Source organism: Anolis carolinensis, chromosome 6 (genome assembly GCF_035594765.1).
Source record: "Anolis carolinensis isolate JA03-04 chromosome 6, rAnoCar3.1.pri, whole genome shotgun sequence".
Taxonomy (NCBI): Eukaryota; Metazoa; Chordata; class Lepidosauria; order Squamata; family Dactyloidae; genus Anolis; species Anolis carolinensis.
In genome coordinates, this window is record NC_085846.1 from 95,736,240 (window position 1) to 95,748,489 (window position 12,250).

At 37.3% G+C, this 12,250-nt stretch overlaps 1 protein-coding gene and 1 long non-coding RNA gene across 2 annotated transcripts in view; one reads left to right on the plus strand and one right to left on the minus strand.

Moving 5' to 3' along the window:
- Nucleotides 1–12,250, plus strand: part of LOC134299847 (uncharacterized) — a 92,442-nt gene that overhangs the window by 65,965 nt on the left and 14,227 nt on the right. The window lies entirely within an intron of this gene.
- The window catches only part of itga8 (integrin subunit alpha 8), a 125,137-nt gene that overhangs the window by 33,387 nt on the left and 79,500 nt on the right, over nucleotides 1–12,250 (minus strand). Inside the window, exons 21-26 of the mRNA XM_008112473.3 lie at nucleotides 11,416–11,508; nucleotides 8,807–8,886; nucleotides 6,677–6,757; nucleotides 5,491–5,596; nucleotides 4,424–4,582; nucleotides 2,098–2,220 (exon numbers count right to left, since the gene is read on the minus strand). Coding sequence (XP_008110680.2) covers nucleotides 2,098–2,220; nucleotides 4,424–4,582; nucleotides 5,491–5,596; nucleotides 6,677–6,757; nucleotides 8,807–8,886; nucleotides 11,416–11,508 — 642 coding nt within the window. The remainder of the gene's footprint in view (nucleotides 1–2,097; nucleotides 2,221–4,423; nucleotides 4,583–5,490; nucleotides 5,597–6,676; nucleotides 6,758–8,806; nucleotides 8,887–11,415; nucleotides 11,509–12,250) is intronic.

Genomic DNA, 12,250 nt, shown 5'->3' on the forward strand with positions numbered 1-12,250 from the left:
GCATATGGTTCAGGGTCTGGTCCATAAGCCATTTTTGTGGTGCCAGTAAGTTTCCAGGAAAGAAACGTTTACAGCAAATATAGTATCAGTCCCTGAAATAATAGGAAGGGGAATGATCAGTACCCAACTTCATACCGGTTGGTAAGCACTAGACTAGAAGCCGCACCATCAGATGCATGTCTGTATGTAAAACAAGATTCTGAACTGTGACATCAGGTGCTGAAAATACAATCAAAAGCAATCATGGGGCCAGCTTCAATAAGAGATGACCTATTGAGAAAGACACATACTGTACTTCCTTCATGTGACATGTATATATCACACAACAGAATAAATGCCTGCATGAAGTGGTTAGCAGACTGGGATTGGAAAGCTCTATGTTCAATGCACTTTATAATGTACTGTACATCTTTGTCACTATTTCCTAATCTTCCTCACAGGGTTGTTGTAAGAACAAAAAATTGGCAGGATGGCAGTATTTTTGGAAGTTTAAGAGGAAAACTGGGATATATAGAAATGTAACAAATAGGTCATTGAAATAATGAACTAAATTCCTTTCTAGCTCAGAACATAAGACTTTCACTTAGACTTTATAAAACTTCATCCTCTCTTTAAAAGTACAACTCAGAAATGTAACGGGATGCAGAAAATGTTAAACATTGCAGTAAAGTTAATATTGTCTATAAAAGTCTATAAAGTTAGACAAGATGTTCTTTCACTTCAAGTAAATAGAAGGTTGTGTTTTACTATCCAACTCCTGTCTACATCCTCAAAGGAACTTGATTATACAGAACTTACTGAAAGGCAATGTTTAGAGGAAGTGTTTGTTTAGTTTCTCTTATTTAATGACTCTTTAATCTTGCCAGATTTGTTTATTTGTCTATCTTGTAGAAGCAAGCAAGGAATGTTTGATTTTTTTAAAATTCATCATCACATTAAACCAAAAAAGTGCATAATTAAAGGCTTAGGGACTCCTCGCCCTACACCAGATGTATGTAACTTGCCATATATGGATGTTGTGTTATTATAGTTGCTGTAATCGAATGAATGCATGGGCCCAGATAGAGTACTCTTCTGTACTCAAGGGAGAACTACCCCATTCCAGAAAAGGGGCCTTCAAATAATTTCAAATAGAGGCATTGGAGAGTATCATGGACGAGGGGGATTTATTATTATTATTATTATTATTATTATTATTATTATTATTATTATTATTATTATATCACAAATCAGAAGTAGCTTTTCTGAATTTTGGCCATGGGCTACAATCCATGGAGTCAGATACAACAAAAGACTGAATGACTCTTTCTTCTCCATTCTGAGGGATGTTGCATGCAAGCAATGGGATTGTGCTTCTGGAATGCTCCTCATCCAAGAACAGAGCTTGGGAAAAGTGACTTTATTGACTACAAGTCTCAAAATCCTCCAGCCACATGGATTGGGGAACTGGAAGAGTTGTAGTCCCAAACTAGGTATATTCTCTGTACAAGAGAATATGGCAGTTCCTTACCAGAACTCCCTATGTAAATACTGGAAATTTTATTTCTAATTCCCTAAATCAAAACAAAAAAGTACATAATTGAAGGTAATTAATGTAATACACAAGGTAAATTACATATTTCTTTGATCCTCTCAGATGCTCCAAAAACCACTTAAAGTATGGTTTGAAGAGAAAAACAGAATACCAAACAATATCAAGCCAAATGCAAGTACAACAAGCTTGGCTCAAATTACCGAAAAAAATAGCCTGGTTCTGTTTATTTTTTTTATATAAAATCCAGATTCCCTGACCCCTCTCTGCACAGTTAGCATTAGTCTTAACCATCTGCAGTTGTTGAATTCACACAAAAGACAAGTCATTATGAAAGATAACAGATAGCAAGGTGGCACTCTTAAAAGGCTTTGTGTATTAAAATGGCTGAATAGCATAAGAATACAGAATATAAGGTCATACGCGAAGGGATCTTTCACATGACAAGAAAAGTGGAATTTCTATTGGCAAGTGCCAAAGTCACGATAAATCAACTATCTCATTGTTAAGACTGCATCTGTAAGCCTTCTGTGTATATATGGCATTCTAACTTTTGATTGTCTCACCAGAATTCTTGCAGAATTCTTTTGATGCTCCACAGCTTTGGCTTCTCTCCGTCCAACATAGTGAGGAATAGATGAGTTTCGCAAAAAAGCTGCGAGCTCCGGCGTGTCCTCCGGGACAGAAAACTGTAAAGAGAAAGAAAATGAGTTGTAAACATATTCAACAATTGTTCTAACAGATATGTCGCTTTCAGACAGCTTGACTTCCTCACTCCCTATTTGCTGCTATACTCTGAAGGCTAATCTTCTGTAGTTTTCAGATAATATGTGGATTAAGTGCTGCCCAAAAAGAATAATGCAGCTTCTATTAATGGGCTAAAAAAGGTGCTGCTTGAATCACCTTTGTAAACGCTTCTTGCATTAAGAAAGCTCTTGGACCTGGATTCTATTTATCAATGTGTATTGGAAACTTAACATCATTCTACTAAATCTTGTGGTTAGTAGTTAATAGTTGTACTGGCACCAGTAAATACTTTTAGGATAATCACTTTTTCTAGATTTCCTGGAAAATTAATTATGCCAACCAAAGTTTTTTACATGAAGAAAAACAGATCTGCATAAATAGCTTTGAATATAATACTTGTAGAAGACTGCATAGCTGTTTTTGTTGATATCCGTCTTTTGTTCTCAGGCCCCTTCTACACTGCTATATAATCCAGATTGTCAAATCAGATAATCCAGATTATCTGCTTTGAACTGGATTATATGAGTCTACACTGCTATATAATCCATTTCAAAGCAGATAATCTGGATTTTATATGGCAGTAAAGAAGGGGCCTCAGTTATAACACAATGAATTAAGATCAAGTTTTTCTTTTTTGTAATCTTAACAAGAAGTCAATCTGAGAAGAAACAGGGAGAAATTGTACTCTGATCTGAATTTTGTAAATACAGTAGTCTCTCGCTTAACCAAGCTTCGTTCATCCAACATTTTGTATTATCCAACGTAGTCTGCCTCCCACCCGGATCCACAGCTTTTTCTCTAGGCAGTAATTCTATCTTTGTAGTCAATGTTTTTAGTAATCAATGTTTTTGTAGTCAAACGTTTGGTGCTAAATTCATAAATACAGTAATTACTACATAATGTAATAATGTATTGAACTGCTTTTACTGTCAATTTGTTGTAAAACATGATGTTTTGGTGCTTAATTTGTAAAATCATAACATAATTTGATGTTTAATAGGCTTATCCTTAATCCCTCCTTATTATCCAACATTTTCGTTTATCCAACGTTCTGCCAACCCGTTTATGTTGGATAAGCGAGACTCTACTGTATAATAATTATTATTCATCATCAGGAATGAACGATTTTCACCAGTATTGAACAAATTAGGTCAACCTATTAGACACTGTGTCATTTCTGATTAATAAAATATGGTTAATTTTATTTTCATTGACAAAAATAGCCCAGCTCCATAAACTCAAGTTTGAAGCTAGTTTTTTTTCCCATTAGTCACAGCTAAGATAAACCATGATTTCCTCCTAATGTAGACCAGTGCTTCTTAAACTTTTTTCATTTCTGAACATGTTTGGCCTGAGAAATGTTTGGCCCGAGAAATGTGATTCTGGGTATAAAAGTATGTACAATAGATATAAAAATCAAACAATTTCTGATAATAAATCAGCATTTGGAAGGCTTGCTAAACAGGCTGGTTTTCCTTTTTATGAAGTACAGTGGAATCATCTTCTGCAGAGTCCACTGTAAACACTGCACAACAAATTCATGTAAATGTCTAAAATAGCCTCTAGGTGACATTCAGAAAACCTTCACTCTTGCCAAATTTTTGGGACCCCAGCATTGAGCAAAGGGGGCCCCATTTGGGTTCAGGACCCACAGTTTAAGAAGCAGCGATTTAGACAACATGGATAATACCTTCTGAATTCTGTGACTATGCTTAAGGAGGAGTGAAAGGGCAAGTGTGCAATACAAAGTACATGGCTAGAGCACACCACTGTACTATTCTTTTAGGCAAAGTAACACTGAAATATCACTTGAAATGTAAAGTATACTTGCATTTCAAGTATATTAATGTGAAACAGGTTTCCTAGCACTTATGGTATTTTTTACTCTAAACTGAAGATTTGGGGAGGGGGAAATAAAAAAAAAGAAACAGTTTATGGCAGCAATGACCAATAGTGGAAAGTACACAGTAATTCATTCCCTCTGAACAGCTTGTTTCATATACATCTGCTATATATTTTTGGCTTTAGAAGAAACACGTGTAGACTTCCAGAAGTCCTGCATTGGTAGGATAAATTTTAGGAAAGTCCAGATAAACAACGCTTTACTCAGAAGGCAAATCAAAAACTCAGTTTGAAATGTCTTACCTTTATGTCTAAACTGTTGATTGCAGAGCTTGTTTGACATTGCAACGGTCCATGAGTCTGGATATGGAGGATGTAAAGAAGGAATTCCTCTCCGCTCAGCACTGGCCACTCCACATACAGGACTGTATCATTGATGGCGCTTGGCCCACTGTTGTGCAACTATGGAGTCAATAAGCAAAAGAAACAAAACTTAAAAAATCACCGTAGCTAACAATTTAGCGTACTAATTTATATTAATGTGCAAGTTCCAGTTTGCCCTTCTCCCCATTAGTTGTTGCTATCACTATCACAGAATCATTATTACTATGCAATAGTGTCATAAGTTCACGGCTCTCTTTTTTTAGCCAGAACACAAGCAAATCACTCCTTTAAAACACAGTTCCCATGGAGAATGGCCTCCATACATGTCTGAATGCTTATCCTGCATATACAACTTGTTTCTAAGTATTGGCGGGAATAACAGATCCTGTGCTGAGACTTCCTACCATTCAATACTATTTCAGCAAGAAGCAACCTCCTAATATTATTCTTGTGACAGCAACCACATTTGCTCCAGATGTTGCCAAACCTGCACTGCCCACTGGATTGTCTACAGGGCCCTATGTATAGCATACTGTTTCAGTCTCCGGCATAACTGATCCACCAAATTCCAAAGAGATTATGGACTCATTACATCTCTCTTCCCTTCAAGGATTTAGTAAATTCTGAGGAAGTAATAAAAGTGCTATACGCTTGCAGTTATCAAAGGTTACAGCCATTGCAGGATGTGGGTTTTAATTCATTTTTAATTGGCATTTCATTGTGAATTTGGTTTGACTCATCTAATGTGCTTCAGGAACTGATGTAGTTGTGGTCTATGCCTACTTTCTGGGATTATGTTAGTGAATTAAATGTTAAAAGAAGCTCAGTTCCTCATAATGCCCAGCAATCCTCATAATATTCAAAGAATCAATCCTGGAGGAAATGGAGAATTGTTGCCGACAGTGAAATAAGTGTACATTTTCTGTGAAGCATGGGTTCATCAATGTCTTAGATTTCAAAAGTTTCTTTATAAGTTCTTTTCTTACCTCGTATATGTGTTCCACCAGGGGTCCAATGTCGTCTTCTTTGGTAGGTTCATCTTTTGGCTCCCAGTTATGAATTGGCAAAATAATTTGTGGAGGATGAGAAACTCTGAAATGTTTCACAAATGGAATCACATGAAAGATTATACTTAACAACTGAAAGCCATTACAACTTATTCAAACTACAGCTATCCCTGGTTAATTTTGGTTGTACTTTAATAACAGGACCCTTCTGATTTTATGGACAATTTTATGGATAATACCAATTCCATAAAGATATATTTCTTTAACATTACAGAGAAAAATGTGTTATCAATGACTAGACTAGCTGCTATATTATAAAATAAAGGTAAAGGTTTCCCCTTGACATTAAATTTAGTCGAGTCCGACTCTGGGGGTTGGGGGTGCTCATCTCTATTTCTAAGCCAAAGAGCCGGTGTTGTTCGTAGACACCTCCTAGGTCATGTGGCTGGCATGACAGCATGGAGCGCCGTTATCTTCCCACTGGAGCGATACCTGTTGATACATTCGCATTTGCATGTTTTCGAAGTACTAGTTTGGCAAAAGCTGGGGCTAACGATGGGAGCTCCACCCTGCTCTGCGAATTTGAACCGCTGGCCTTTCGGTCAGCAAGTTCTGCAGCTCAGTGGTTTAACCCACTGCACTACCATAGTCCCTATATTCCACTAAAAATTACCTATTAAGGTAAAGTACTCAAAAGAAACATTTCTTTTTTAGAGGGAGTATTTGTTAATGGGTGAAAGTAACTCAGAAGGGTGATATAAGGAATGTTGACCTAGTTAAAATCAAAATAATAATCCACAAAAAAATTTTCTTTCCAATAAAACAGTTAGATATAAAATTTTAATTAAGGTAATGAGAAAAAAGGAGATACTTCTGAACTTAAGAAGGAAGAAGTAATTTTTTCTGGGCTAGAAAGAACTTCTGAAGTATATCCCCTCTTAGGCCTAAGTAATGTAAATCTAATTGCTAGTTTCGGGTAGAGTAGACCTAAAGAATCAATCATTGATTCCTCCTCCTATATTTATATAAATCACATCTATTCTGTGGGTCTATCATACTTGACAATAGGAACCAGTGGTCCATGTATTGCACAATTACCTTAATCTAAATGAAACAAACATTTATTGATTAGCTTTATGCCAGAGCTAAACATAATTGCACTCACCCTCTGATCTGTACTTGAGCGACGGCATTTATGTCAAGCCGAAGGTCAACCAAATTACTGTTGGGATTAACTTTGTTGGAACTAAAATACATTTGAGTAAAAGGTTAATGTTCTTTCAAATATATAAAGCTGAAAGCATTTTCACTTAAGCATGCAATACACCAGGCAATAACATCAAATTAACAATTCTTTCTTTCAGAGATGGAAAACAATAGTGGAAGGAGCAGTAGCTCACTAAGACCAACTCAGATAAGGAACAAGGCATTTTATATAGTAAACAACGTCTTCAGGACAGGCTATCAAAACATACCTATTCTCATAATATTTTGATCATATTACACATCACAGAATTTAAAAATATTTCTTAGGAATATGATTAGTACATTGCATGGTACAGAGATGAGAAAGAGTAGTGGTGACTTCTCTATGAAGAAAATTAATAAATAGTAGGCTAGCCAGTCTAAATCAGTGGTTCCTAACCTTTGGGTCTCCAGGTGTTTTGGACTTCAACTCCCATTGTTCCTAACAGCTGGTAAGCTGGCTGGGATTCCTGGGAGTTGAAGTCCAAAACACCTGGAGGCCCAATGTTGGGAACTATTGATCTAAATAAAGATATTTTCTGAGCTATGATTTCCATCATCCTTGGTAGAGCATTTCTTCTGAATATAGAAAGCCTTAAGTTGATGAGTATCTTGGCAAGTCCTGGTAGCGCCACCTGAAACCCCGGAGGCACCTGTCTGCAATGGGCTAAAAGGACCAATGGTCTGGCTCATTTAAAGGCAGCTTCCTTTGTTCAAGAGTCAACAGCTTCAGATGTTCCTTACATGTTTTAGATAACACACCTGGAAGAGTTTCCAGTTCTATGGACCTTTGTACACTTTTTTCATTTCCTTGTAAATTATCTAAGCAACCTAGTTTATTTCTGGGTCTTCTTTGTGTAGTGATAAAATTATAGCTCTGTTACACTCCTGCCTAACACATCTAATTGATGTGGAAACACATTTGATGTTAATCAGGAAATATACCGCCGTTTCTACCACAAGCACTTACACAGCCTTATTATATATCAATATATCAACATGAAAATACATTATTGTGATAAATATCACATTACATGTTCCAGTAATGCACCAAAATGCAGACCATCTAAAGACAAATCTTGTGATGTGGTTATGATACAGATCCAAATTGAAGACAGCCATTATCCCAGAACCTTTTATTTTTAACTCCAACACATAAATGCTTCTTCTCAGCATAGAATTACTGCTTATACAGCAGCTGCTCCAACTTCAAGGACATGCAAATAGGGCCAGTAATTACCAGTATGTTGCCTTATGCCTTCAGCTCATGACTGGAAAGAACATAGTCAGATTTTGGAAACATTATTTTTTAAAGAATTTCCCCTGAAATATTTTAGGAGCTGGACTCCAAATGACAACTTTTCCGAGATCTGAGTAATGAAGACAATCTCAAAGTAAATGACCTTGAGAGGCTTTGCTTTACTTTCATTTTTGTTAGCAATTATATTTGCTATGAAAAACTGTTGAACAAACTACCTTCTGTTTATGAAAGAGCAGGTGAGTTTGTTACCCAGCAATTACCGTGAGAACGAAAAGAAATTCCTTGATTTGTCGAAGGCTTTCATGGCCAGAATCAATGGGTTGCTGTGAGTTATCTGGGCTGAGTGGCCATTTTCCAGAAGAATTTACTGTCACAATCTCTGAGGATGCCTGCCATAGATGCAGGCAAAACGTCAGGAAAGAATGCTTCTGGAACATGGCCATACAGCCTGGAAAACTCACAGCAACCCGCTATTCCTTGATTATTCCCCGAGCAATTAAGGAAAGGTGAATTATCATTATTAATTATGAGAAATCTGACAATAAAAGGAAGCATTTGACAAAATAAATTATGTCACAGACATATATATTTTCTGTAACCTTTTCTGTTTTTCTGTCTGCAGTTGTTCAAGGGTTATGGAAATCCAATTAATTTTGGCAGAACTAGTAAGTTGGAAATGGAAGTAAAATGTATAAATAGAGTCATAGTAAACCAACAGGTCAGACATGGGTAAACAGAGCCAGATTCTTAACCAGATTTTTATTTATCAAATAAATAAAAACTCTTTACCTTCTCACTTGCAGCTCAAACTGGATGCTGAATTCAGCATTTTCAAAGCGTTGCACAGTGAATCTGATGCCTGATGAAAACTAGAAATCGGATTTCAATAGTTAGAATAATTGTCTGATCTCTGCATATAGATTAATGGTAAAGACCTCTGCTAGGTAACCTTTCACGGTGCTTTGCAATCCAGAAGCAATTCTTAAAATTCAACCTATACATAGGATCTAACTTTAGCCCAGTGGTTCTCAACCTGAGGTTTCCCAGATGTTTTGATTTTCAATTCCCACATAGCCCAATGTGATATACTCTGATTAAGTGTGCCTCTACAGTATAGAATTCATGCAGTTTGACTCCACTTTAACTGTCATGGCTCAATGCAATGGAATCCTAGGAATTATAGCTTGGTGAGACACCAGCACTCTTTGGAAGGGAAGGCTAAGTATATTGCAAAAATGTAACTTCCAGGATTCCATAGCATTGAGCCATGGCAGTCAAAGTGGTTTCAAATGGCAGTGCAGATGCACCCAGACTCTTCAAAATGTCAACAAGAGGCCGTTCAAAGTCTTTAGCATTCATCCCAAAGAATATACAGTGTTATCTAAATTTAGGAAGTTAATATGCAATAGATAAGTACACAGCAAAGGATTCACATATACTTAACTCATGATCATCAAGTTTTTCCGTACCATATCACTTTTTAAGTTATATGAATACATTTTAATGACATCTCCATAGCATCTACTTCTGACAACAGGATGTAAGAGTTAGCTGGCTCCCTCCGAAGCACTGAAGCAAACATGTACCACTGTTTTGATGATATGTATGAAACTCCTCCGTGCATTAGCCTCACAATAATGCTTTACTTAAAACATAAAACTGCACTCCATTTGTGAGACACTAATGAGCAGCAGATGGTATCTCTGTGTGGCAATGGGTTTTAATGGCGGCTTTTAGTCCCGAGGCTGTTACTAATAGCGGGCAAATGGGGTTCACATATGCCTACAATAAAATTCCACCAAGTTCAGTGGAACTATACCTGCTCACCCCAGTTAAAGAGTTTTAAGCTCTTGGAAACCTGTCAAGAGCTTTACATTCAATGGCAGAATTCCAGACTATTACACTCTCGTGTTTTAATTTCCCATACATTGTTAAGGATGGCATATTCTTGCTTTGCCTTAAAGCTGATGCATTATGCTAAATATTATTGTGTTGTATTTTATATTTACAAATCATGAATATCCTGAGAGTTTTAGCTATGGCTCACAAATTGAATACACATAGCAATAGATACATATGCAGTGCTAATTGTGATTCTAATTATTCTAGTACAGGTGAAAGCTATGGCGAGAATCTATAATCATGCTTTTACCCTTTGGAAGAAAAAAAATGTAAACTATACTGTAGAGCAGTGTTTCTCAACCTGGGGATCGGGACCCCGGTGCAGGGAGGTTTGCAAAGGAGTATCAGAAGGGTCGACAAAGACCAATATTTTCTGTTGGTCATGGGGGTTCTGTGTGGGAAGTTTGGTCCAATTCTATAGTTGGTGGGGTTCAAGGAACTCTTTGATTGTAAGTGAACTATAAATCCCAGCAACTACAACTCCCAAATGTCAAAGTCTATTTTCCTCAAACTCCACCAGTGTTCACATTTGGGCATATTGAGTATTTGTGCCAAGTTTGGTCCAGATCCATTATTGTTTGAGTCCATAGTGCTCTCTGGATGTAGGTCAACTACAACTCCCAAACTCAAGGTCAATGCCCACCAGACCCTTCCAGTATTTTCTGTCAGTCATGGGAGTTCTGTGTGCCAAGTTTGGTTCAGTTCCATCGATGGAGGAGTTCAGAATGCTCTTTGATTATAGGTGAACTATAGATCCCAGCAACTACAACTCCCAAATGATAGAATCATTCCCCGCCCAACCCCACCAGTATTCGAATTTGGACATATCGGGTATTTGTGCCAAATTTGGTCCAGTGAATGAAAATACATCCTGCATATCAGATATTTATATTACAATTCATAACAGTAGCAAAATTACAGCCATGAATTGGCAACAAAAATAATTTTGTGGTTGGGAGTCACCACAACACGAGGACCTGCATTAAGGGGTTGCTGCATTAGTAAGGTCGAGAACCACTGCTGTAGAGTATTCCTATGTCATTTGTATTTTAATGGAGATACTCTTTACTCCTCCATTCAGACGTAGTTCATAAAGAGTGCACAGTCTGCCATATATTGAAAGATCACAATGGGATGATCCTGTAAATGTACTCAGGCAATTGTACACTGGATTGCTGCCCAAATCTCAATGAAAGGAATGCGATACATGCTCAATTGACCTATCAAATGCAACTAATTTTGGCAGAATTGAGCTCGTAACTTCAGGTGGATTATAGCCAGGGTCATAAATAGTTTTACCAATTGGAATACATTTTTTCCACCCCCTCTTTAATACAATACAGTGCTGTCTCCTATTGTGCCCACCATTTCCTGCAGAAAGACTGTTTTAGCTGCCACTTACTGACCCAAATTCCCCTAATTGAGGCGGTTTCCCATTAACTCCCCAAACAATTTAATTTGATAAGAATCAGAAAATGTTTCTGGTTTTGCCTTACATTTGCTCCAGCTGCTATGGGATTCCCAAGGTCGCAAATCACTGTTCTCGTTTCATTTTCCATCTTGTAATCACAGCTCAGCGCACGGAGTGCCTGTAACCAAAGAACACCAACACGGGGGTCAAAGGGCAATCGAAAAAACATATCCTGTTGGCAAAATTAACGGCTTTTAGATGGCAAGATTGCTGTTGGTTTCAAACACCTGCACAGAAGTCCAATCATTCATTTCTGATTAAGGAAAGCTTGACATTTGCATGTGGGGGAGTGAGGGAGATTGCTATCTGCATTTTGGTAGAGCCAAAGGACAAAAATAATGAAGATTTAATTTGTGTGCACTATCTGTTGCTCCATTGCCATACAATTAAAAATATACACAACTCTAACCTCCATCATCCTCAGTCAGCATGACAATTGGCAACATGACAAGTCTTAAGAGAGAAAGGGGGGAGTGTATTTGCAAAACAGGAGAGGCAATCTTGAACCAGCTCTGCTACTCTAAAAAGTTTTCATCTTCTAGTAAGATTCTGTTTATCTTTGCCAAGAAATGATAAAAAATTATATATATATGTATGTATGTGTGTGTATAAGTCGACCTCATTTATAAGTCAAAGTTAGGTTTTGGGGCTGAAATGTTGATATAACTCATGGATAAGTTGAGTTTACTCTACACAGAAATGGTTTCTTTATCAAGAAGAGTCAAATGCAGTTGTTGAAGGCTTTCATAGCCGGAATCGCTGGGTTGCTGCGAGTTTTCTGGGCTGTGTGACCATGTTCCAGAAGCATTCTCTCCTGATGTTTTGCCCACATCTATGGCAGGCATCCCCAGAGGTTGTGA